The 24384-nt window shown below is 50.1% G+C and overlaps 6 protein-coding genes across 6 annotated transcripts; 4 read left to right on the plus strand and 2 right to left on the minus strand.

Moving 5' to 3' along the window:
- Positions 1 to 883: 883 nt before the first annotated feature.
- Positions 884 to 2169, plus strand: DEU56DRAFT_760484 (uncharacterized protein; the record flags this gene model as incomplete). The annotated part of the gene is made up of 7 exons (XM_041350434.1): positions 884 to 902; positions 1019 to 1074; positions 1095 to 1223; positions 1393 to 1433; positions 1475 to 1563; positions 1878 to 2003; positions 2045 to 2169. 7 exons carry the CDS (start codon positions 884 to 886, stop codon positions 2167 to 2169), a joined length of 585 nt encoding a protein of 194 aa, XP_041203106.1.
- Positions 2170 to 8919: 6750 nt separating this feature from the next.
- On the plus strand, positions 8920 to 10257 carry DEU56DRAFT_760485 (uncharacterized protein; the record flags this gene model as incomplete). Its single annotated transcript, XM_041350435.1, has 5 exons — positions 8920 to 8932; positions 8992 to 9215; positions 9353 to 9432; positions 9778 to 10087; positions 10201 to 10257. 5 exons carry the CDS (start codon positions 8920 to 8922, stop codon positions 10255 to 10257), a joined length of 684 nt encoding a protein of 227 aa, XP_041203107.1.
- Positions 10258 to 13837: 3580 nt separating this feature from the next.
- On the minus strand, positions 13838 to 15311 carry DEU56DRAFT_760486 (uncharacterized protein; the record flags this gene model as incomplete). The annotated part of the gene is made up of 2 exons (XM_041350436.1): positions 13838 to 14032; positions 14079 to 15311. 2 exons carry the CDS (start codon positions 15309 to 15311, stop codon positions 13838 to 13840), a joined length of 1428 nt encoding a protein of 475 aa, XP_041203108.1.
- Positions 15312 to 18243: 2932 nt separating this feature from the next.
- Positions 18244 to 18537, minus strand: DEU56DRAFT_693919 (uncharacterized protein; the record flags this gene model as incomplete). Its single annotated transcript, XM_041347188.1, has 1 exon — positions 18244 to 18537. A coding segment is annotated over one exon (294 nt), but the record flags the coding sequence as incomplete, so codon positions are not given.
- A 1984-nt stretch (positions 18538 to 20521) lies between these two features.
- DEU56DRAFT_864698 (uncharacterized protein) lies at positions 20522 to 21930 on the plus strand. Its single transcript, XM_041355371.1, has 9 exons — positions 20522 to 20804; positions 20861 to 20909; positions 20961 to 21101; positions 21157 to 21222; positions 21275 to 21343; positions 21389 to 21471; positions 21532 to 21628; positions 21690 to 21697; positions 21747 to 21930. Exons 1-9 carry the CDS (start codon positions 20544 to 20546, stop codon positions 21777 to 21779), a joined length of 807 nt encoding a protein of 268 aa, XP_041203110.1. The 5' UTR covers positions 20522 to 20543; the 3' UTR covers positions 21780 to 21930.
- A 585-nt stretch (positions 21931 to 22515) lies between these two features.
- Positions 22516 to 23859, plus strand: DEU56DRAFT_88550 (kinase-like domain-containing protein). Its single transcript, XM_041356187.1, has 6 exons — positions 22516 to 22787; positions 22849 to 22914; positions 22968 to 23150; positions 23207 to 23275; positions 23336 to 23551; positions 23604 to 23859. Exons 1-6 carry the CDS (start codon positions 22641 to 22643, stop codon positions 23796 to 23798), a joined length of 876 nt encoding a protein of 291 aa, XP_041203111.1. The 5' UTR covers positions 22516 to 22640; the 3' UTR covers positions 23799 to 23859.
- Positions 23860 to 24384: the final 525 nt, after the last annotated feature.

Genomic DNA, 24384 nt, shown 5'->3' on the forward strand with positions numbered 1-24384 from the left:
GAGCCAATCAGTGATTTTGACTGATTTTGACTTGCCATTCTAACACGTCTGATCTTTGTGCTAGTCTTGGAGCATGATAATCATCAAGAGTTATCTAAATTTGATGTTCCATACCATTTTTGAGGTCTATGAACACACTGGTAAAGGTTTTTAAGCTTGGAAATCAATCCCTGGTTCAGTGTCAACAAGCCTAAAAACACGCCCCACAGATTTATACGAGCCATTCTTAAAATGCTTGTAACTTTCCCAAATCTCAACCAATTTTGAAGATCAGACCACCGATAGAATCGCCTAAATGAGCACTACCCATATATAGGCAACCGGTTCCACAATGGACCGGTTGAGACTGGTCTTTTACCGGTCTTTCATTTTTTGCAAAGTTAGGCAACTGCAACTGGACTTTCCTGGATCTGAGGCAACTGGCAACTGAGGTCCGGTCTTTTTCGGTCCGGTTTCGGTCCGGTTGCAGTCTTTTTTTCGGTCCTGCAACTGGACTTTTAAACACTACTGATAATCTTGTCGTGGGTGAAGGCTTTCCTGTGGATTCTATTAGTTTGGTTGTTGGGAGCAATATTGCTCAGACTACACGGAGATCTGGCCAAAAGGCCAAATAGCTTATGCCCATCTGACGGACATTCCACCCACGATTTGTTTTCAATATGCAGTATTTCTTGATTAGCCTCCTTACTACCTTTTTTCAACATTTCTGTCACACTCACACCAGCGGCTGGGCCTTAAAGATTTGAGGCTTGGTTGCCAATGCTGACCACTTTCTACCTACATTCTTCCAATACATATTAGTATTTCCGTCACACTCATCCACCAGCAGCCACCTTAAATAACTTGGTTAGCGCATATAGAATTGCATGTTTTGCCCCTCTCAATGGACTTGAATTCAAATCGTAAGTTTTTTCCTATTATGGAAAGATGATGCAAGGCCAAACAAAGGTTGAACTTTGTCTTCCCTTAGAGTTTCAACCTCTCTCAACAGACGATTCCATCTTACTATTATTAATAGACAACATCTCTCCTCAACATCGACATCAACTGCAACTCAACCAGATGAAGTTCTGGGTAAGTCTTATTAACATTAGGCCGAGACTGTCACTAATAACTTCATTTTTATTGTTTTCAACAGTCATTGTTGTGTGAACATCGTCACCATCAGCCAGAACTCATCATATCAACATGTCAATGGCATTAATGGGCATGCAATGAACATGGTACGTGTTCTGAATCCTTTTTCTTTTAATATCAATACTGAAAAACTTGTTAATCATAGCCCTCATTGTCGGCTCGTTGAGGCAGGCAGTCGCTTACCGTCAAACGGTTATCTATTTCCCCCTTGACAATATCTAACACCATCACCATTACCACAACTTTCTCCTTGAGCATGTCACCAAGACGCCACAGCAGCCAGCACCAATTCAGGTGTTTGTGGATGGCGGACTCTCATTTCTGGACCACTGTACAGTGCCGGTGACCATCCTACTGTTAAGACCGTGCTCAAGGGGCGGATCCGAAGGGCTTGGCTTCAGCTCGTGCGCTGCGCCCCTTACCTGAGTACGTGCCCTTAATTTCCGAAGGCTAGAAACAAAGTCTGAGGGAGGATGATGAAATCCTGGTGGACCTCAAGGGGACAAGTCTGGTAGACTTTTCCAAGGAAGAGTCGGGCTGATATTCAGGGGGTTGGTCCGGCCAATATAAGGAGGGTTCATCGGCCGACGTAAGGAGGGTTAGTCCGGCTGATCATAGGGTTAGTCCGGTTGACATAAGAGGATTAGTCCGGCCGATGTAAGGAGGGTTAGTCCGGCCGACATAAGAGGATTAGTCCGGCCGACATAAAGGGATTAGTCCGCCGGACAATAGGGGTTTAGTACACCCGGAGAATAGGGGCTTTAGTCCGGCGGACGTGGGGGACAGAACAGACAGGTGTAAGGATGGAAAGACAGGAAGTCCGAGAGGACAGAAGGACAGGAAGTCTGAGAAGGTGGAAGCTAGAGGTAAGACTACACTAGACAATGTCCAGAGTAGAAACTGACAGAGGTAGACTACCCGAAGGTAGAGGTGGAGTATAGCCCGAGGAATCAATCCCAGGACACAGAGGTTGGACAGGGAAGTGGACCCGGGCCCATGGAAATGGATCCGGGTCCGAGGAGACAGGAATGAGGATAATCTAAGGTGATATTCAAACTGAGGAAACTACTACGAGTTTACAAGGTATTATATACTATGGACATGTGCGACAGGGACGGAGTCAGCGGAGATCCGGGTCAACAAGAGGAACATACGGAAAGGTTAAACTGACAGGCGCAAGGAAAATAATACAGGAACAATCGAGAACGGAGACGGAGATGAAGTATTGAATGGATCCGGGCATAGGAGGTATGATCAAGAATGAAGTCGGATATTAACTGTCAAGCAGATCCGGGCATATAGGGGTTAGGACAAGGGGACTATACAAATGGGGTAACGGAATAGGAGCAGGACCGGAAATGAACTGTCAAGCGGATCACAGGAAATGGGGATGGAGATGAACTGTGAAGTGGATCCGATGTTTTAGGGTTTAAGTGGACCTGGGTCCGAAGCTCAGGATCTGAGTAGGTCCGATGTTTAGGGTCCGATGCTTAGGGGTTAAGTGGACCCGAGTGGGTCTGACATATAGGACGTCCGACAAATACAGGAGGAGTGGACGAGTGGATGAGTGGATGAGTGGACGAGCAGACGAGTGGATGAGTAGATGACATGGGTGGGATCTGATGAATAGGACGTTCGATGTATAGGAGGTCCAATGTATACAGGAGGAGGACCGATGAATAGGAGGTCCGACGTATAGGACGTCCAATGTATATGGGAAACAGGGCAGATCCTGCTGAGGGGTATGTCCGGTGGAGACTGGGATGCGGAGTTATCCTGCCGAGGGGTAGGGATAGGGTTAAGGTTTTTACAATTAGTATACTTGTATGTGCGCTATCTGCAATCAGATAGTACTCTCAGCTCGCGCACACAGAGTGTCAACGCCTAGTATTCACCTGCAATCAGATAGTACTCTAAGGTAAGGCATGAGCTGAGAGAATGGGATAAAGTACTAAGGGGAATACTGACCTCAGCTCGCGCACACAGAGTGTCAACGCCTGAGGTCTGTAGTAAGTAGCTAGCGTGAATATATACTACGAGATGGACAGCGGGAAAATGATAAGGCGTGCCGCGCATCATATCGTCCGCCAGACGTCGCGCATCTGGCGCGATGGTAACGAGATACTGTCAAACGGTAAAACAAAGTGAGATGAAACATAAGTAAATGTTATCATGCTGCGTCATGGCTACTCGGGCCGTAACAACTTGCATACTCCAACACTCCCCCTCAAGTCGGACGCAGCCCGAGTTCTACGGCAAAGTGCTTGACCTTGGGAGAGGGCAACACCTTCGTCAGCGTATCAGCGACCATATCGGCAGTAGGGCAGTAGATTAGGCGTAGTTTGTCGTGTTCAATGACCCAGCGAATGAAATGGAAACAAATATCGATGTGCTTTGTGCGAGCGTGATACTGATGGTCTTTGGTGAGGGCAATGGCGGATTGGTTGTTGGAGAATAAGATGGTGGGATCGGTGAGGGGTGTGTAGAGCTCGCTGATGAAAGAGCGCAGCCATAAGGCCTCCTTGGCAGCGTGCGTGGCAGCCACGTCCTCGCTCTTGGTCGTCGAGAGCGAAACAATATCCTGGCATTTAGACAACCACGAAACGGCACCACCATCAATCAGGAATGCGTACCCTGATATCGCTTTCCATCCCTCTGCCATACTTCCATCTGCATCCGCGTAGCCCACCAGTGTCTTTTCCACTCCTCCATATGTCAACCTCAGGTCCTTCGTGCCGACGAGGTAGCGGTAGATACGCTTGACGGCTTCCCAGTGGGCCATGCCAGGGTTGCTGGAAAAACGGGAGACAGTGGTGATGGCGTAGGAGATGTCGGGGTGTGTACCCAACGAGGCGTACATGAGGGAGCCAATGGCCTCACGGTAAGGCACGTGGCGCATGGCTGCAAACTCAGATCCAGTGGAAGGAGACTGACCTGAATGGAGCTTCGTGCTCGGCTCCATGGGGTTAGAAACCGGCTTAAGTCCGTCGAAGTTGAACCGGCGGATGATCGAGTCGACGTAAGTACACTGGGATAATGAAATCAGCCGATCGTCGCATGATTGAAGAACTTCGATTCCCAGGAGCCAATGGAGTTCGCCGAGGTCGGTAATTTCCACATGTTTGCGTATCTCGTCCTTTAACTCCACTATTCCCTTCATTGTCCTCACTGCAATCGTGCAGTCGTCAACGTGCACCACGACTATCGTGTGCTCGTCCTCACGTCGCTTGGAGAATACCGCCTGGTCCACCGCACATTGGGTAAATCCCAGCCCGTCCACCAATATCTCCACCAGCCTCTGGTACCACCTCCTCCCGCTCTGCTTCAGCCCATACAGCGTCTTGCGAAGACGACAGACCTTGTGGGGGAATTCGACTGACTCGAAGCCCGGCGGCTGGCGCATGTAGATGACCTCGTCCTGGGTGAGTTTTCTGTTCAGATACGCACCCTTGATGTCAATCTGATGCAGCTCATAGTTTAGGCGCGCAGATAAGGCCAGGACCGTCCTGATGGATGCGAGGGTGGCTACCAGGGCGTAAGTGTCGAAGAAATCGATGCCAGGGACCTGGGAGAAGCCTTGGGCGACAAGCCGCGCCTTATGGCGCACAATGTTGCCAGCGGCGTCCTTCTTTGCCCTGAAGACCCACTTGGAGCCAACGAGATTAGCGCCAGCTGGTAAGTCCACCAGCTCCCAAGTTCCTGCCGCCTGGATAGTAGCTAACTCCTCCCTTATGCCCTCCTCCCACTGTGCCCAGTCTGGACGACGTCTAGCTTCTGCCAGAGTGCTAGGCTCCAGTGCCTCAGACTCTGCAGTCGCCTCGCCTATCGCCATCGCAAGATCGAGGCCTGCGAGTTCATCATCGGGGTTGTCGATGATCGACAAGAGCCTCTCCATGGCCTCCTCTTCCTCGACATTCGCTGGCGAGGCGCTTTCCTCGCTGGAGGGCAGTTGGACACCACGAGGTATGGTACCGTTTGCATTGACAATGTCGATGACGCGCTGACTGGGTTTGCGGATGCGTCTAGATGGGGGATCGTTCTCAGTGGGATGGATAGGGTCGTCTGGGGAGTTTGGTGGGATGTGTGGCGCTTTTAGTGGGATGTATGGGGCTGGGGATTTGAGTGGGAATGATGGGACTTGGGACGGGTTGTTGGTAGGTTTGGCCGCGTCTGTGCCTTGCCCTTGACCAGATCCTGCTGAACTTGTCAGTGCTGAGGGCGTTACCATCGCGCCAGGTGAGTTCTCTTCTTCCTCTCCCTCGCGAGCTAACACCTCAGTGCAGGTGGCATCCCAGTAGACGTTCCTCTCGACGGAGACAGATTGTTTGGACGGCCAGTACACACGGCACCCATTCCTGCTGGCGTCGTTAATGCCGACCCAGCGCCCCTCCTCAACACGACCACCCAGCTTACTCACAGCCTCTATTCGCACCCAAACTGGTGATCCCCATGCACGCACACGCCGCAGGTCAGGCTTCCTGCCTGTGGTTGCCTCAAGGGGGGTTCCTCCATCCAGCGCCTTAGTGGGGGTGCGGTTTTTCAACCACACCGTGTGATGAACGGCCTCACCCCACAAGAACTGTGGCAGACCGCTGTCGTGCAACATCGCACGCACCTTCTCCAGTAAGGTGCGATTGAGACGCTCAGCAACGCCGTTGTGCTGTGGGGTATCGTGCACTGTAAGTTTCTGCTCAGTGCCAGCGGCCTTGAGGTGGACGCTGAACTCTTTCCCCAGGTACTCCCCGCCTCTATCAGAGTGGAGGACTTTTACCTTCGCGTTGTGCTGAGTAAGGCACCACACCTCAAAGTCCTTGTAGGCAGTGAACGCCTCACTTTTCTGGCGCAGGAGGTGGAGGTAAGTGAGCCGTGTTTTGTCGTCAGTGAAACTAATGTAGTAATGGCGTCCTCCCAGTGTTGCGACAGGTGCAGGGCCCCAGAGGTCAGTGTGGACCTCACCTGCAAAGTCCTTTGCTCGCTCTCCCCCTCGTTCCTTGGCGATTGGCGAGTGGCTTGCGTGTCGCCTTGGCGTACACACACGATTCGCAGAACACTGGCTCGCCGGACAACAAGTCCACCTTTACCCCCGACACCATACCATTCTCGGCCAGTCGTCGTGCCACTGATGGTGCGATGTGGCCCATCCGTCTATGGAACTCCATGACGGTGATGGTTTCCACCGCGGAATTGGCGCCGTCTGGATCCTGCTCGTGGACCACACGATATAGGCCACGCGGGGACCTTGGGATGCGCCCAACGACAACATCGGTTGGGCTGCGGATGGTGCACACCCCATCTGCAAAGGTGACGGAAAATCCCAGCGCATCAAGATGTCCTACCAACACGAGCATGTATCTGACCTCTGGCGAGAACAACACCTCTGTCAGTCGTAGCTGCGACATGTCCATGCCGTTTGACACATCGACGACCATGCTGCCGATTCCCGTCGCATCAAAGTGTTGCTTGTTGGTGGCGGCGAAGGACTTGGGGGGGATGGGGGTAAGTGACTTGAATTGGTCGTGATAGGGCGATATATGCCTTGTTGAGCCCGAGTCGTAGAGCTCGACGACGGGCTTGTCATCTCGCTTGTCGCTGGCTTGGGCAGCCAGTTTGATGGCATCCTCCATTGCACCAGGTACCTCGTCGACCTCATTGTCATCTCCTCCTGCCTCTGAAAACCAGTCTGTGTCATGCGCAGCATAGGCTTCGCGTTCGTCGTCGTTGTCTGAGTCGGACAGGGAGAGAAGATCGGTGATGTCAGAGTCCAGCTCTGACGTGGAGTCGACGGCGAACACGCTGTCCTCCTCGGAGTCATAGTCGTCGACAACATGAGCAGATCCATGCACGACAACCGCCGTTGTGCCCGCTGACTTGTCTGGCTGTTTACAGTCAGCCTTGAAGTGCTCCCTGGAACCGCAGTTCCAGCAGGGCGGGCGCTGTCTGCCGCGCCCATTGAAGCCATCTCGTCTCCCTCCTCTCCTATTCCCTCGTCCTCAACTGGGGAAGTCACCTGGGGCCACAGATAGGGCCTCCTCACCATCCTTCCCCTTCGTCGTGCCGCGGCTGTTGCTGCCACGAACGTCCTTGCGACTATGTCGCTCGGACTCCTCAATGATCAACGAGATCAGGATGTCGGGGTCTATGGTCTGGGTTGGGCTGTAGAGTCGAGCAGCCGCGAGTTGGCTGGACGCGAAGCTCGCAAGGTGATTGGGGAGGGATTGAATGATGGTGGACCGGTAATCTTTTTCTTCAATGATCATGCCAACGGCAGCTAACTCGTCTCGTTTGGTGCACAGATCGTCGAGGAACTGGTGTATATCGCCACCAGTGGCACACTTCGACTCCAGGAACTTCGTTCGCAGGTCGGTCTGCGCGTATGCACCCTTCTCGGTGTATTCGCGCACGACCTCTGCCCACATGGTAGCTACGTTGGACAAGGTCCTCACACGCAGCACTGTGGAGTCAGGGATTCTCTGGGCTAGTAAGTGTTTCGCGGTGTTCTCACTTTTCAACCACTTCGCTAATTCAGCAGCATCGGGGGGGGAAATGGTAACTGTTCCGCCCTGGGCAGTGCTAGATGCCCCTACGGGACGTGACGTCGTTCCATCGAAACATTTCCACAGCTCCTTTGCCTCGACGGCAATCTGGAACCGGAGCGAGAAGATTGCCCAGTTCGTGCCTTTGACATTGAGCTTGGGCACGTTACTGGGGAGGGTGTCTGTGGTAATGGGGACTGTTGAGGACATAGCGGGCTAGGTTGCTTGAATCGTTGTGCAGGGAAGCGTGAGGCGGTAGGTTTCTTTAGTAGAGCTCAGGGCTCATAACCTTTTACAATTAGTATACTTGTATGTGCGCTATCTGCAATCAGATAGTACTCTCAGCTCGCGCACACAGAGTGTCAACGCCTAGTATTCACCTGCAATCAGATAGTACTCTAAGGTAAGGCATGAGCTGAGAGAATGGGATAAAGTACTAAGGGGAATACTGACCTCAGCTCGCGCACACAGAGTGTCAACGCCTGAGGTCTGTAGTAAGTAGCTAGCGTGAATATATACTACGAGATGGACAGCGGGAAAATGATAAGGCATGCCGCGCATCATATCGTCCGCCAGACGTCACACGTCTGGCGCGATGGTAACGAGATACTGTCAAACGGTAAAGCAAAGTGAGATGAAACATAAGTAAATGTTATCATGCTGCGTCATGGCTACTTGGGCCGTAACAACTTGCATACTCCAACAAAGGTATAGCTTGGCTACATTTCGGAGGTCCGGACATTGTGTTTTGGGAGAGATGGGATATGATTCAGGGGCTCAGTGTACGGTATATGACACCTACCATTATAATGTGCGTATCTGCACGTATTAGTTGAGCCCCATTGACATTTTCTGGCTGCAGGAGCTATTATTGTCTGATCCGGCCCAGGGCGCCCTCTGAGTATTTGCTGTCCCATCGACTCATACCCGCAATAGTCTTATTAGTGATACGTATCAAGAAATTCAACTTTTGTAATGGATGACTTTCTGTAGGCTCAAAAAATGTTTATTAGAATATCATATCATAAATTTGACTACATTGGGAAGGTGTGCCGCGATGCTGCTGTTCATTTGAGCACAATTTGCAAATGTATTTTCTTTGCCCCCCATCTTATAAAAAAAACCTTAATTTATTTTGATCTGTAGGAGGGGTACTCCCCCCTCTGCAGACTTGAATATCCGACTTTCTTCTGTTTTAGGCCACTCCACCAGTGATATTTGCTGACATAATCATTGAGCCTTACTCAACATGTGGTCAAAAGGTGTGTCGTCAACATTTGTTGACACCTCTTTCTCCCTCGTCTTTTTACATAAACTCTAGTATACTTGCAAGTCCTCCATACAAAATTAAGACCTGGCAACACCGCTGTAGGAGACGCCCAGGCTGCAGCCCCGTACGGCACCATTTCCCCTTACTGGACGAAGTCACGCCTACCTTCCACAGGCCGTTGCGGACCATCACACGAGGTTGCGGAATCCACGCATCGCATCGCATCGCAACGTACCATCCGTCCATATCCTGTCCGTATCTGTCAGTTCCCACTGGTGCGTTCTTATCTCTTATTACTGGATCCTGATCATTTGCAGAACTATGCGCATACCGTTCCCATGCATGAGGTCGCATAGCGCTACTTACATATTATCCCCTCCGACTTCGCGTACATATGCGCTCGCTTATACAGTTCCGGTTTCTTACGGACTATGATATATACTACGTTGCGGACTCGTATCCAGTACTTTCCTACATTCCCTCTCTCTGGTTGTGTGTTGCGGAGTCACTAGCTTAGTCTTACCTTGTCTTTCCTTGCTTGAGCAATCACTTGTTTGCCTTCTCGTCCCGCGCGAACGCTCGCATCGCCATTGACAGTTGACTATTGCTAGTCCTAGTTGAGTTCCCTTGCAAGGTGGTTTCTGCACGTCTTCGCATATACCTGGTACCTAGTTCGCTCTACCCGATTACCTGTTCCGATACCTGGTACCCTACCCGTTTCGCATACCTGGTACCCTCTAGACATTCACTTGTTTCTCCGCATCTGCATACCTCGCATCTCCACATACCTTGCATCTCCGCGCATTCTCGCATCTCCGCATCTCCTTGCATACACAGCCGTTCTGTCATCAGCGCATCACTTCCTTCTTCACTGTTCCCCTCGCTCATACTTGAGGAACTGCTCTCAGAGCTATCCCCTTGGGTCGACTACTATTCTCCCACCCAGCAGGATCGGTATGCTATCACTATAGCAGACTTCTACGATTTCTCCCACACCGCCTCCGCCAGTGCATCCAATCTCATTCAATCTGTCCCAGCGCCTACCTCCAACCAATCCTCATCCTCCGTCAAACAAAGAGTTACTTACCATCACTGTTTTAAGGCTGTCATCATCAAAAGGTTCTGCTTCGTCTTCATTGAGAAGCAGGTACTGCATTGCAAGTTTGTCCATCAAGGACTGGACTAAATCTAATGACTGAGCCTACGGGGGATTATTGTTGCTTAAACTAAATTTTCATCACTATTTCAAATGTATTTTAGACTCCAAAATATTCTATTCTGGATTATTTTGCCTATGGAAAGTCATCCAATCAGTAATTAGTATTTTATTTTAATGACATACCAATTCGATGCATTGCCTTACAATGGATCCAATGAATTCTGCACCCTTGAAATTGAGTCACATGGATTCCAATTGTCTTGCAATTGAGGGCCTATCTTTGGTGTCTCAAAATTTGACCCATGCATTGGAATGGTCTTGGAACGGTCTTGGAAGACCACCCCTGAGTCTTCCAATCAACTTCCATGATTTTTGGGTTGTCTTGCAACCGGACCGCAATGCCATCAGTAAATCGAGGCCTTCCATGCCCTTTTAAAATATTTCAACCAAAATTAGAATTTTCCGACAATACTATTCTACTAGCCTTGACTCCACGTGCACTCTCATCCTCTGATCACCAGAAATGTAAGACAAGAGGCTTTTGTTAAGATGAGGGTCTTTGCGACTTATTTTGACTTGGCCGGAAATTTAAGCTCATCAAGTTAATTTAAGAAATGTGGTATTTTACTGATGCACCCACTGACTCGGAGTGTATACACAGTGGCACTGCACACAAACTCCTCGACATTGTATGAGGAGGCTACTGTTGGACTAAGAGATTGACGAGCGTGACTCGGAAATAGCCGAGAAGTGGCTTAAACCTTAAATCATCGGTGTAGATACAGCAGTACTGTTGGAACTAACACAGAGGCACGCTCAGTGGTTGTGAACAACGACTAGAATTAATATAGTTACTAACACAGAGGCACGCTAGAGAACTATCGTAAGAGTGCGGTGTGATAACAAGAAGCTACGAAACATACCTCAGTGGTTGTGAACAACGACTGAGGTATAATGAAATGAGACGATGCGAGTGATATACGAAATGACACGTGATGAAACAGAATAAGGAAATGATAGCGAAGCGATGACGACAATGACGATTCTACACACCCCCACAACAAGACATTGTTGAACCTAACACGACAAAAGAGAGAGACCAGATTGATGACGAAGAAATAGCAGGCGGGGAAGACATTTCGTGAAAATGTCAGCAACATTCTTGTGCGTAGACAGCCACTCGGGTTTAAATGTTCCTTCTTTGATATGCGTGTGAATGAAATGATAGTGAAGGTCGATGTGCTTTGTGCGGGTGTGATTAGCTGCTTCCTCGGACAACGCGATGGCTCCAGCATTGTCGGCGAATAGACGGAGAGGTAGGGTGAGAGGGAGTTTGAGACACTCGAAGAATGATGTGAGCCAGAGACCGTCTTGGATCGCCGCAGTGAGGGCTATGTACTCAGCTTCGGTGGAGGATAGCGCATGTGTCACCTGTTTCTTGGATGAGTGAGAAACGGGCCCGCCGTTGAAGAACCAAACATATCCCGAGATCGAAATGTGATCCTCGGGGCAGCTAGCCCAGTCCGAGTTGCTGAAGCCGTGCAATTCTGGAGTTGCCATAGCACCCCCATAGTGCATGCGAAGGCCGATGGTACCCGCAAGAAAACGAAGCACGTGTTTTGCAGATGCGTAGTGGCGTGGTGCAGGGGATGAGTTGTGTTGGGCAAGCTTCATTACGGCGACTGCAATGTCAGGATGAGTATACATGGCGAGATAGAGGAGTTCTCCAACGAGCTTACGATACTCGGAAGGGCGGTCTTCGACGTGAGGATGCATGTCGGTATCGCGACCAAACGGGAAGTGAGGATCCATGGGTAGATCCGAGCATACCATGCTCTTCCAAGAGGTAGGTGATGTAGTCTGTCTGGTGCATCCATAGCTCACAGGTGATGTGATTCCTCTCGAACTGAATCCCCAAGTGTTTCGCGATGGGACCGAGATCAGTGATGCCAAAGTGTTGTGCGATCTGACTCTTGATCCAGATGAGAAACAGGCGGTTGCTAGCGGCCGCCAACCCATCATCTACGTGCCAAGCTATGATTTACACGATCCTCTCCCCCTCCGCGTTGGTGTGGTCATACACGAAAACGGCGTAGTCAGCAGCGACGCGAAGGAAACCCAGAGCGGTGAGAACCTCCTGTAGGAGCTCATACCAGTCATAGGCAGCCTGCTTCAGTCCGTAAAGGGAGGATAAGAGGTGACAGACCAGACACATGCCATCCCCAAACTGCTCGAAACCGGGTGGCTGGCGCATATAAACGTCTTCGGTGAGTTTCCCCCAGAGGAAAGCGCGTTTCGCGTCGAAGGCGTCGAGCTCCCAGTTGTTGAGGGCCGCGAGGGCAGAGATGATGCAGATGGATGCAGCCTTCGCAACAGGTGCAAAGGTCTTACTGAAGTCGATCCCCGGAACTTGCAAAAAGCCCTGTGCCACTAACCTCGCCTTGTAGACCGAACCCCCCTTCTGATCCTCCTTAAACTCAAGAACCCACCTGCAGCCAATGGCCTTGTGATCGGCCGGCAGCAGGACGAGCTCATACACCCCCATCTCCGACATAAGGTTCATCTCCCATTTCATGGCAGCAAGCCATGAGTCCCAATCCGAGCGACGCATAGCTTCATCATTAGTGTTCGGTGGAATCTTCATGTTATAACCAAGAGCCTGGGGATTGCGGCGAGTGTCGCTGTGCACAGAGAGACAGGCCTGCTCGACCACAATGAGATTGGCGAGAATGGTGGGAAAGCCGACGGTCTCCACGTCAGGGACGATCGCGTCAGGATCAGTGGGGACGTCGACCTGGAGAAGATGAGATGGAGTAGGAAGGAGGGAGGGAAGAGCTGCGATGGGAACGGTGGGAATGGAGGTACTTGTGTTGTCGACAGGTGGAACACCCAGAATGCGTGCCTGTCTGAGTTCACGCTGCCTCTGAAGATGGGCAGTGTCAGTGGCAATTTGTTCGCGGAAGAGACGTCCACGTTCCGTGGGAACACGAGGACGCCCAGAACAACGAGGCACGACAGCAGGAGCGATGACAGGTGGTGCAGGGATGGGAGCAGCTGGCTGGACGATGGATGGGACGGGAAGATCGACAACAGGACATGGTGCATCATCGTCATCATCATTGTCGCTGTCAGCAACGGGGAAGGGCTGATTGGAGAACGATTTGTCGAAGATGACGTCACGGGAGTTGAAGAATGCTCCCGTGGTAGTGTCACGACAGCGCCAAGCTTTCACTCCTGGTGGGTAGCCCATGAAGGCCGCCGTTTGTGAACGAGGCCCCAATTTCTCCTGAACCTCCGGTGGGATGCGTGCAAAACACCGCGCACCGAAGACCTGAAGGTGCAAGACGTCGGGTTTCGTGCCGTGCAGCATTTCATAGGGTGTGACACCAGGTGGCAGAGAACGGGATTCGGTGCGGTTGAAGAGGTAGGCAGCACAAAGTGCCGCCTCACCCCAGAGTGTGCGAGGAAGACGGGCATGATCGAGCATGGCATACATGCGGCCCTCAATGGTGCGAAGCACACGTTCTGCCTTGCTGTTCTGCTGATGAGCATATGGGGCCGACAGTTGATGCACAATGCCCGCGTTCTCGAGCTCAGAGGTGAAAGCACCATTGAGAAACTCACCACCGTTATCTGAACGGAACACCTTCACTCGCAAGCCAGACTGATTCTCCCAACGAGCGCGAACGAGACGCCAAGCCTCAAGCGACTGATCTTTAGAGGTGAGGAGTTGCAGGTTCAAGACGCCTGTGTGATCGTCAAGGAACACAATGAAGTATCGCTTGTTGTGAGGAGTGAGCACGGGAATCGGTCCGCAAACGTCAGAGTGAATGAGGTCGAGAAATCGTGCTGCACGAGGAGTGTCCGAGGGCGGATGAGGGCGACGTGGGTGTTTCCCCATGATGCAAGATTTGCACTTGGATAACGCAGAGCCTGGAGTGACGGTAGCACCCACGGAAAAGAGAGGTAAGCAACGAACGGCAGCGCCACCGACGTGGCCAAGACGGGCATGCCACAAATCCAGGGTGGGAGCGATGTGAGTGAATGCAGATAACTCGGGAGGAGACGGTGGGATGCTACTAGCTGGCTGAGGAGAAGGTGCGGGAAGAAACTCCAGGTTGATATAGCACAAGTTGTTGGCCATGGGAATCGCTCCCAATCCCATTCCTCTGTAGGCGAGTTCGCAACGAGGAGGCGAAGCCCGGAACATACAATCCCACCCCTTCCCAAGCATCCAGCCCACAGAAAGGAGATTCAACATGGCGGAGGGGGCGTGTAGGCAATTGGAGAGCCAAACACAATGTTTACGTCCCCCAATCGTAAGGATTGCCACACAATCGCCTCGACCAGATGTCGTCAGGCTGCCATGATTAGCAGTACGTACAGTGACAGCATCGGCGGTAGAATACGTCCAAAAATAGGAATGATCTTGGATGAGGGTCGTGGTAGTGCCCGAGTCAAGAATGGTGTTGAAGCCAGCTGCAACAACACAGGAAATGGCCGCCATCTCCGCAGCAGTGAGTGTCCCGCCAGGATCTGCCAGTTCGGTAATGGATGCGCAAGAAAGATCGGCTAGGAAAGTCTGTGCAGCAGCCTCAGTTCCTGCAAACGCGGCAATGGTAGAGGATGAAGAGGTTGCTGGGATTGCTGGTGTTGCAACTGGGAGAGGGGCAACTACAGCTGTGGCCATCTCTCGCCATTTATCCTTGTTTTTCATCCATGGGGCTTGGCCCTCCATCCCGCCGCCTTTCGCGTAGCAGTGTGCGTGATCATGGTCGCCTTGGTTGCAGCCCACAGTAGTGCAGAACACCCCCTCAGGATTGTGACGGTGTTTGCATAACCCCGTGATGGAATTCACGTTCCCCGTGGAGGTGGGAGCGGCAGTCGCAGCGTTCGCATATTCGGAACCTGGTGCACCACCTGCTAGAGCAAGCTCATCTAGCTGGCGTGCAGCTTCTGAGGAGATGCGGGTGACGCATATATCGAACACGGAAGGGGAGGGAGGAAGCGGGGAAGTTGTGGTCGCAGTAGGAATAGGTGAGGCTCCAGTAGGAAGGGTGATGGTGAGAAGTGCCTTGAACTGGGGCCAGGACCCGGTGCGAGGGAGACCACGTAGGAGTTGAAAAACTGCTTCCGCGTTGTAGTAGGGTACACGAGCCTTAGGGGCATTTCCTGTTTGGGAAGCGAGCGGGTTTGGCCGATTCGGAGCCATTAGTAGACACATAGAGTAGCGAGGCTAGCATAGTAGAGGTTTAGAGTTCCACCCACTGCAGAGCCAAGTGCTCAGGCTGCGCCTCTCCAGCGTCGGTGTAGACGGCCCCCATTCATAGTAGCCTTTCCCGATAGGTCGCGTGCTTCCCAACATAGTTGGGAGCATCAGCGGCATCCTTCATCTGGAGCGCATATAGGCTCTGACGAACAACATGCTGTGAGCCCATGTCCGTGCGTCCGAAATGATCCTCAAGAATCTTCCATGCGTCGCGGGCTGACACCTTGTGGCTGGTAGATACCAGCTGCTGGACGGAGACTGACAGACGGCGCGTGATGAGTGATTCAGCTTTGAGATCGTCAATGAGCCATTTGCGAATGGCTTTCGTCTCTTCCTCAGTAGGGAGTTTGGGGTCAGCGGGCACGGGCTTAAATGAAGCGTTCCCCAGGATGTCATCAGGATCCACAGTATCCGTGATGTGACACCACTGGTCCTCAACGCCAAGTGCATAGCGGACCTCCCGCTGCCAGGTAAAGTAAGTGTCCGGGCCCGTCAGCTCCGGAATATGATCTAGCTTCCCCATGTCGAAGGAAGATAGGATGACGAGGAAAGGCGCAGCGATTAAGACGCGTGTTGAGTCTGGTTTTCCCTAAGTTGGTTTCGTTTTAGAAACCGGGGCTCATAACCTGTTGGAACTAACACAGAGGCACACTCAGTGGTTGTGAACAACGACTAGAATTAATATAGTACCTAACACAGAGGCACGCTAGAGAACTATCGTAAGAGTGCGGCGTGATAACAAGAAGCTACGAAACATACCTCAGTGGTTGTGAACAACGACTGAGGTATAATGAAATGAGACGATGCGAGTGATATATGAAATGACACATGATGAAACAGAATAAGGAAATGATAGCGAAGCGATGACGACAATGACGATTCTACAAGTACGATTTTCTGTAGTACGCTACGAGTGGAACAGATTATGAAGAAGACGGGGAAGGAATTCGATGCGAAGGGACGCCGCATCCGGTACATAGTTCATCAAGTAATCTAGGGTGTATTAGTTTGACGCTTTGCTCAGGTGTCTTGCCCACATTATCAATCTCGCAACGCAGGCACTCATCAAGACTCACACCAAATCAAAATACTATAACCCTGCAAGCCTTGAAGAGCATGTGCCGAGTACTATGGGGCGTGATCGAGACGAAGTTGGGCTCATTCGAGCAATTTCCCTGAAGGTATATATAATTTGGTTGATTCAAAACTACTAACTTAACTGGATGAACAGGAACAATCATCAGCGCAGCGGAAGCAACTTTTCAAGGACATTCAGACCCGAAAGGGTGTTAAACACCCCCTTCAGCTGCTGCTCGACATGCCAGTTCGATGGTCATCGACATTTACAATGCTAGACCGCGCAGAAACACAGCGAGAGGTAAGTAATTTTAGTGGTGCTATATTTAATCTTACAATGTGCGGCATACAGTATATCAATACCTTTATCTATGAAATGGGCCTGAAGGAGCCAAACCTGGACAAGCGGAAGAAGATTGGCGAGTTAGAGCTACGCAATGATGAATGGTATCGCGTCAAACTGTTTCTCGATCTCCTCGCTGTACGTATTCTCATTTATCATGTCTGGCTTTCTTATTCTCATCCTATTTAAAAGCATGCAGATCACGCGCAACAAGCCTTTTCGTCCGACCGACACCCAAGTCTACACCTCGCCATTCCAGCACTAGAAGCACTACATAAGGCATGGAGCTCGAGACTTGCAAGACCGAAGTATGCCCACTTCAAAAAACCCCTTCAAGCTGCAATAGACAAGATCGTGGTTTACTACGAGAAGACCGGTGGCTCTGACGCTTATATCATGGTAATGTGTGAGTTATTGTTTTTAGTCCTACTTAATGTCTAATTGAATCAACGAACAGTACTTGATCCGAACGAGAAGATGAACCACTTCAAGAAGTATTGGGACGAGGGTCTGCAACACGAGGCTCGCGAGAATGCAGGACATCTTGTAAGTTTTTAAATGATCATTGTGACGATTGTTTGACACCATATGATCAGTTTCAGGAGTATTATGTGCGCATTCATGGTGATGCTGAGCACCATGCTCCCATAAGGAAAGGTCGCGGATCTGGCACCAAAATTACTCGGCTTCTGCGGGAACTTAGCAACAACAACAACAACGACATTTCAGCATCATCTGCACCAGCATCGTCAATCGACCCACGGAAACCTTGGCTACAAGACTTCAACTACTACGTGAATACATTTGACCAGCTTGCCGAAAACCAGTCCATTGTCCAGTGGTGGGGGGTATGTATTCCTTCATTCATTCACTCAACGAAGATACTAAATCTACTATCAACAGTTAAATGCAACGAGGTATGGGCCAGTGTGGACAGCTATTGCTCGTGACTTCTTAGGAATCATGGCCTCGTCGGTATCCAGCGAGCGGGCATTTTCTTCAGCTGCGCTAACGATTACAAAGCGCCGCAACCGTCTCAAAGGTGATGTCATTGAGGCACTACAGGTAATGAAATGCCTTCTTCATCATGACCTGGTTTTCCGCGAGTCAGGACCTTCGTCATTGACTGAAGATCCTGCAGATGAGGATGATGAGCTACTTGATGGGTGTACAGAGAACTCTGGTGAAGATAGTATTGTACTGTAGGACTAGTGCTGCCGTGGTCCGGTTCAGTCCGGTTCAGAGGGTCGAGGACGAGAACCAAGAACCGAACCATGGTCCGGTTCTGCAAAATCGTCGAACCCAGAACCGGACCCTTGCGAACGGTTCGGAACGGTCAGGTTCGGTTTTTTTGGGGTTCGAACTCGAACCGAATCCAAAAAAATTCCAGCTATGGAATTGTTGGTAAGAGCCTGTGGTCAGGTACTGAGAGGGCGGAGGTGGTAGGAGGTCATATACGAGATAGACCGGTTGATCGGGTAGCTTCGCCTCTTGGAGGTTAGTCTTGATGCTACGGGTGGTTTCTGCCACATATTGGTCGCGCGCCCGCGCGAAGTCACTAGCCTTGTTTCCGCCTTCATCGTCACTGTTATAGCCAATATCTTTCATAAGGTTTCTGATGTGTTGATCCGCTTTAGAACGGACGATGAAAGCTGTAATACCAAAGCGCCTAGCATTGGAAAGGAGAGCGACGTCAGTGGCAGTGAAACGATTGTTGACCACGACGATGATGCAGTCGAAGACGAAGAGCTATTGAACAAAGGACAGATTAATACAGCGTGAAATCGTAAAATATCATTAGTTTCGTGTTGGGATTTGCAGCGCATGTCGGAGAGGCTGGATGAGACTATTTGGGGAGATGCGTATGCCGTGCCAGCTAGTGAACGATGACAGTGGAACCATCGATGCAGGTGTTGATGCAAGCAGATCGGCAACTCATAAATGCTCGTCCGTGGGGAAATGAACTTCCTATACAGTGTCCGCAGTGTGGGTGCTGAGTGCTCAGCGTCGTGGAATCGAATCAAGTCCAGCGCCTCGGAGAAGTGTATGGGATGACTAGTGCATGGGAATTGCAGCACCAGGATTCACAGCCAGAACGTGTTTCTAGCGATGGCGGGGAAGAAGTGAGGACAGTCGAGCGAGGAGCACATGTGGATCTAACCGCGAAGGCGTAGATGGTCGCTGAAGTTCGTTTGCTGAATCATTTTCAGGTGGAGAACGGTGAATGAGTGAGGACAGGCGAGCGAAGAGCACCTGTAGGTGTAACCTCGAAGATGTTGAGGGTTGCGGACGTTCGGTCGCTTCAACATTGTCGCGTCGAAAGTGGAGGAGCGAGGAAAGGCGAGCGAGGAGTGTACTTGCAGAGGAATGAGGGTGGGCACCACCATTTGGTAGGACAGCACAAGATCAGGACAAGAACTAAGTGATAGAAATACAACCACTCCACGTACTTCCAAAAACGACTTGACACTGAGCGCTGAGCGAAGAGCGTTGTCAGTGAGAGAGAGGGTGGGTGAGGTGTTGACACTCACAATATTGGTACCATTGGACAGTAGATCTTCAAGGCCAGCTTCTTTGATGATGGCATGAATGTCCCGTGTATGCATTTCCATTTTCGGAACCTGAAAAACCATAGTCAACTGTAAATATCTGAAGTTCGAAAATACAATCGGTTCGAGGTTCGGGACAGTTCGGGACGCGTCCAAACCAACATAGAACCGTTCGGCCAATGCAGAACCGAGAACCGTACTGTGGTCCGGTTCTGGCTGACACCTGGACCGTGGACCGAACCACACAAGAACCGAACCAAAGTTCGGTTCGAACCGTGGTTCGGGACCGGACCACGGCAGCACTATGTAGGACATGTTCATTGTTCAATTATTTTACAATTTCAGGCCCGGGCTTCAGCCCAAGCCCAGCCCAGCCCAAGCCCAAGCCCGCTGTCAGGGCTGGGCCAAAATTTTAGCAAGCCCATACCCGCTCAAGCCCATCCCAAGCCCGGCCCGCACAACACTATAAAATCAATGTTCACGCAATTCACCATACTTAATATTTTTCACGCTACCTACAATTCTATATCTACACCCGAATCTCCCATAGCAACTGGTTTGAGTTTCTTCTCGAACGTGACGACACTTGAAACCAGTGACTTTGGCCAGCGACTGGTCGCGCAAGATGCATTAGAGAGAGGGGTGATTGTTTGCGTAGCTTAGTCAGCAGCGGCTTCGTCGGGCGTTGCCGCACTCATCGATACCGACGACTTTATCAGCAAAATCATTTAGCCCAAGCATCATCGTTGCACCGCTCCAGTATCGTTCTGCACCACGGGCGACAGGCTGGTGGCTGGGCTCAAGTTAATTTCAATTAGGCCAGCCGGCCACCGCAGATCATTCAAAAGTTTCCCAGAACGATGTGCTGGCACGCCACCCACTCCCCCAAAGTACTTTACATTTACCCAGAAATCTCAAATTGCCGTCGACATCGTTATAGGCAATATGCAGCCTTAGAGGTCGCTAGGCCTCTCCCAGGGAACTCTGTAGGGGCGGGTAGCAGCCGGAATGAACTGTGTCAGCTTCAAGTTGTATCAATTTTGTGTATTGACAATGCATGCCGCTTGACTCGGGCCCTCGAGGCTTACTAGCGCTCTGCTCTCGTCTTAATATGGCTCGTTTAATTCCCGTTGAGTATGAGATAGAATCCTTATAAGAGGTGCGCAAGAGCCACGTTCCGCCAGGTTACGCCGAATCGCAACGTTCATGTCTATCTCAAAGGGTATTGCATTGATCACTGGGTCTGCTCAGGGAATAGGTCGCAGCATCGCTCTGCGTCTTGCACGGGATGGCTTCGACATTGCTCTCAATGATTTACCCAACAAGGATGCCAAGCTGGAACTGGTAGCGACTGAAATTGAAAGTCTTGGGAGACAAGTCTGCGTCGTTCCCGCCGACGTTACCGTCGACAAACAAGTCAAAGAGATGGTTGATCACGCTGTTTCAGAACTTGGTGGATTGGACGTCGTTAGTCGCTCTTCTTATCTTACCAGACGTGTTCCCTGAATGTTTTACGTGTACAGATGGTTGCTAATGCTGGAATAGTGCCAACGCTTGCCTCGCTTGTATCATGTACGATCTCAGCTTAGTCGACAATTGCCGTTTTCTCATGTCTTCCACTAGCAACTGCAGAGTCATGGGACCATACGTTATCAGTAAACGCCCGTGGACCTTTCCTGTGTTACAAGTATGCTGCTATGCAAATGATTGAACAGGGGCGCGGTGGCCGAATCATTGGTGCGAGCTCAGTCCTGGGTAAAATTGGTGCGTCATTCGTATATGAATTTGCATGAGTATTCTTATCCAGACGACCGGATAGCCTTTCCCTATAACTGCTCTTATGCGGCGAGCAAATTTGCAGTTCGAGGGTTAACTCAAGTTGCAGGTAATGATTGACATCCTCGCATGGGTTGCCTATGATAAAGACTGCTTGACAGCTCTTGAGCTTGGCCAATATGGCATTACCGTAAACGCATATGCTCCTGGCTCAATACAAACTCCTATGAGTAAGGTTGAACCAATTTTTGATTTCCAAGCTAACTCCTAGTTAGCCAAAGACATGATGGATGAGTCTGGGAATGCGGATGTTACAGGGCTTGTCGATGATCCTTACTCGAGGAAGTGGATTATGTCGGTGAGTATAGCGCGGTAAACTCGATCCAGATAATGCTGATTTTTTCACAACCTCGATAAGTTACTTCATAATGTTCCTATCAAGCACATTGGACAGCCTGAAGATATAGCTAGCATTGTAAGCTATCTCGCATCGAAGGAAGCGCACTTCATTACCGGTAAATAGCTTCATGAATCATTGAACCCGTCTCTTACTCACGTGGCATGTGTTATCTCCAGGCCAATGTGTAGGTCAAGTTGGTTTGCTGCATACAGCTGATCTGATTTTGTTCCCAGATTTCTGTCGATGGGGGAATCAGCATGAACTGAGAAGACGATGTAAATGATTATGTTCTTACTCCTCGCAGATGCTATGGTATGATTACAACAATAACTTGAGGATTTCCCTCCTGAACTGGAAAGTGGTGTTTAATTGTTTGCCCATGTTCCCCATGGCGCGCGCTAGCCAAATTGAACCAAGTCTAAGAAACTTCGAGCGGGAGTCTGTATGAATATAAATCTATTTAGACGAGCCTATGTAACATGGTCATTATGTGAGCTGTAAGCTGGCAGACTGTGGGGCCCTGCTAGTGGCAAAAATACACTTGAAGCCTGCAAATTGATATGATCACGAGGACCCGGAAGAACCCGAAGGGTTGTGCAGCTCGGGTGCAATTCCTCTCAAGCTACCGCAAATTCCGAAGACTCGTTTTGGGTGTACAATTGGAACAATATTCAAGTTGCATGACAGGCCTTAGCTTACTCAAATTATCATTTTGTGTAGGTCCCTATTGTATTGCTGTTATCACAGGTGTGTGATTCGCGAAGGTGACTCTTTCTCTTGATTTCACGGTGCCAATTTGAATTATTTGAATTATTCACTCCAGACCACTTGCTTTCGAATCACCTCTATCAACGCCTATTTTGTTACGATATGTAGCGCGCACGAGAAGGTTGGAACAAGTGCTTGGGGACGTCACCCCCTCCCCCCCAGCAGATGAAACATGAAACGAAGAACACCAATAAGTAACGCTCACAGCGCCACTCCCTATGCCCACAGTCGGCATACAAGTCCTCGCTAACGCTCGGAACCCGCCACATACAACACTGTAGACTACTATAAAGCCTCAAAGCTTTGCGCTTCCTGTGGTCTCCATCACTTTCTCATTCACCCCTAGTCTACCACATCCAATGGCCTCCAATCTCACAACCAACGCTGTGTATGACCTAACAAGAAGGGTTGTGAGGACCAATGAGGCAATCAACACCACAGACTCCCTACACGACCCTAAGGTACGGAAGGGTACGTACACATTCATAGGAGGCCGACAAGAAGTTGTACGCAATCAACAGTAAGGATGGTAGTCAATTAATGGTTACTCACGCACGCTCTCCGCAGGTGGCTGTGAAAGTCATGAGACCAATATCGTTTTTCGACAATGAAGAGGCGGAGGAAGCAACTCAGGTAAATTAACTCACTTCACAAATCAATTTTGTTTTTCAGTTGAATCTTTTCAGCTTCTCCTACAGGAAGTAAGAATATACTACACATGTAGTCATGTCAACTTGGCCTCATTTGATGGTATATGTTACGAGAACATGCGAGAGAAGCGCATCCCCTGTCTGATAATGTCGTTCTATAAGAACGGGTCTATCATGGAGTACATGAGAAACAATCTGGGTGCTGTGCGGATGGACTTGGTATATATTTTCCATCATTTCACTGATTTCTGAGGCATGTTAAGAGTCCCATACAGCTTCGCCAAGTTTTTGCTGGATTGACTTATCTGCATAGCCGAAATGTCGTTCATGGCAACCTCAAACCTGTAAGGCATAGATTTTTTATGTGTTTTGCAGTACCGGAACTCATGCGACTTTGTTTGTAGACAAATATTCTCATCGACGATGGAGACAATGCATTGTTAGTGAACTTTGGGCTCACTCCGATGCCTTGTGTGATGGAAACATTGGAAAGGACAGCGGAGACGGCTCTGTCGTGGGTTCGGTGCCGCTACTTCAAGTTGGCGCCCGAGTTGCTGTTAACACCACCAACACGAACATTACCATCAGACGTCTGGCCAGCAGGGATGGTGGGTCTACAGGTGCGTTCGAGGAACATTTTATGCAAACGCTGGATTGTGATTGCGTCCTTAGATTCTTTCTGGAAATATCCCGTATATGGAACACAACATAAAGGACGGACTCACCGGCGCTTTGATGGCTAAAGAAATACTACCCTCTCGTTTGGAATGGTGCATGGTCTGCATTTTGGCATTGTTGGCAGATCCCAACCAGACGACCGACTATGAAAAAATTGCTGGATTACTTGGACTATCATTATGCACCTGACTCGGGAAGGTGCCGTTAGAGTTACCAGAATTCGCGGTTGTAGGCTATGTACATAGGTTTGTTTAGTTGTTTAGCCTGGTTGAATTCCGAAGCTTGTGCCCATTTCCAGTTGCTTGGTTGATTCCCAAATTGAAAGAGTGGCCCATGCACTAATGCTTTATATTTTTATTCAAGCGCGTCATCAGTCCCCTGTAGGACTAGCAACCTGAGCTACGGGATGGGGAATGCGTTGGCACTGGGTTTGTTCTGCAGTAGCATCTCCTGAAGATTATGGAGGTTCTTCATATTCAGATCGTCGAGAGCCCAGTCATCACCTCCTTCCTTCGGGATTCAAGCAATGGATCACGCACGATATAATGAGCTTATCTCATTGGATGTGTAGCCAGCAACATATTGATCCCATACAATGCAGCAAAGCGAATCAACGTGAGAAAGGAACTCGGAATAAACACACTGTACACACAAATTATTCATTTCCATACCCAGGAGTCCATGCCACAAAGCGTGCGCAGAATTCGAAAGGACTATACTTACGACTGGGAATTCTGAAAGTTGGCGCTGGTAAGCCTCACGCAGTCGGTTGTAT

Source organism: Suillus clintonianus (assembly GCF_016758775.1).
Source record: "Suillus clintonianus strain FC179 chromosome Unknown DEU56scaffold_120, whole genome shotgun sequence".
Taxonomy (NCBI): Eukaryota; Fungi; Basidiomycota; class Agaricomycetes; order Boletales; family Suillaceae; genus Suillus; species Suillus clintonianus.

Coding starts and splice junctions, on each gene's coding strand:
- DEU56DRAFT_864698 (XM_041355371.1), top strand. CDS start 20,544: ATGTCTATCTCAAAGGGTATTGCATTGATCACTGGGTCTGCTCAGGGA. Junction 21,344..21,388: donor CTCAATACAAACTCCTATGA/GTAAGGTTGAAC, acceptor ACTCCTAGTTAG/CCAAAGACATGATGGATGAG. Junction 21,472..21,531: donor CGAGGAAGTGGATTATGTCG/GTGAGTATAGCG, acceptor AACCTCGATAAG/TTACTTCATAATGTTCCTAT.
- DEU56DRAFT_88550 (XM_041356187.1), top strand. CDS start 22,641: ATGGCCTCCAATCTCACAACCAACGCTGTGTATGACCTAACAAGAAGG. Junction 22,788..22,848: donor TAGGAGGCCGACAAGAAGTT/GTACGCAATCAA, acceptor CGCTCTCCGCAG/GTGGCTGTGAAAGTCATGAG. Junction 23,151..23,206: donor GTGCTGTGCGGATGGACTTG/GTATATATTTTC, acceptor AGTCCCATACAG/CTTCGCCAAGTTTTTGCTGG.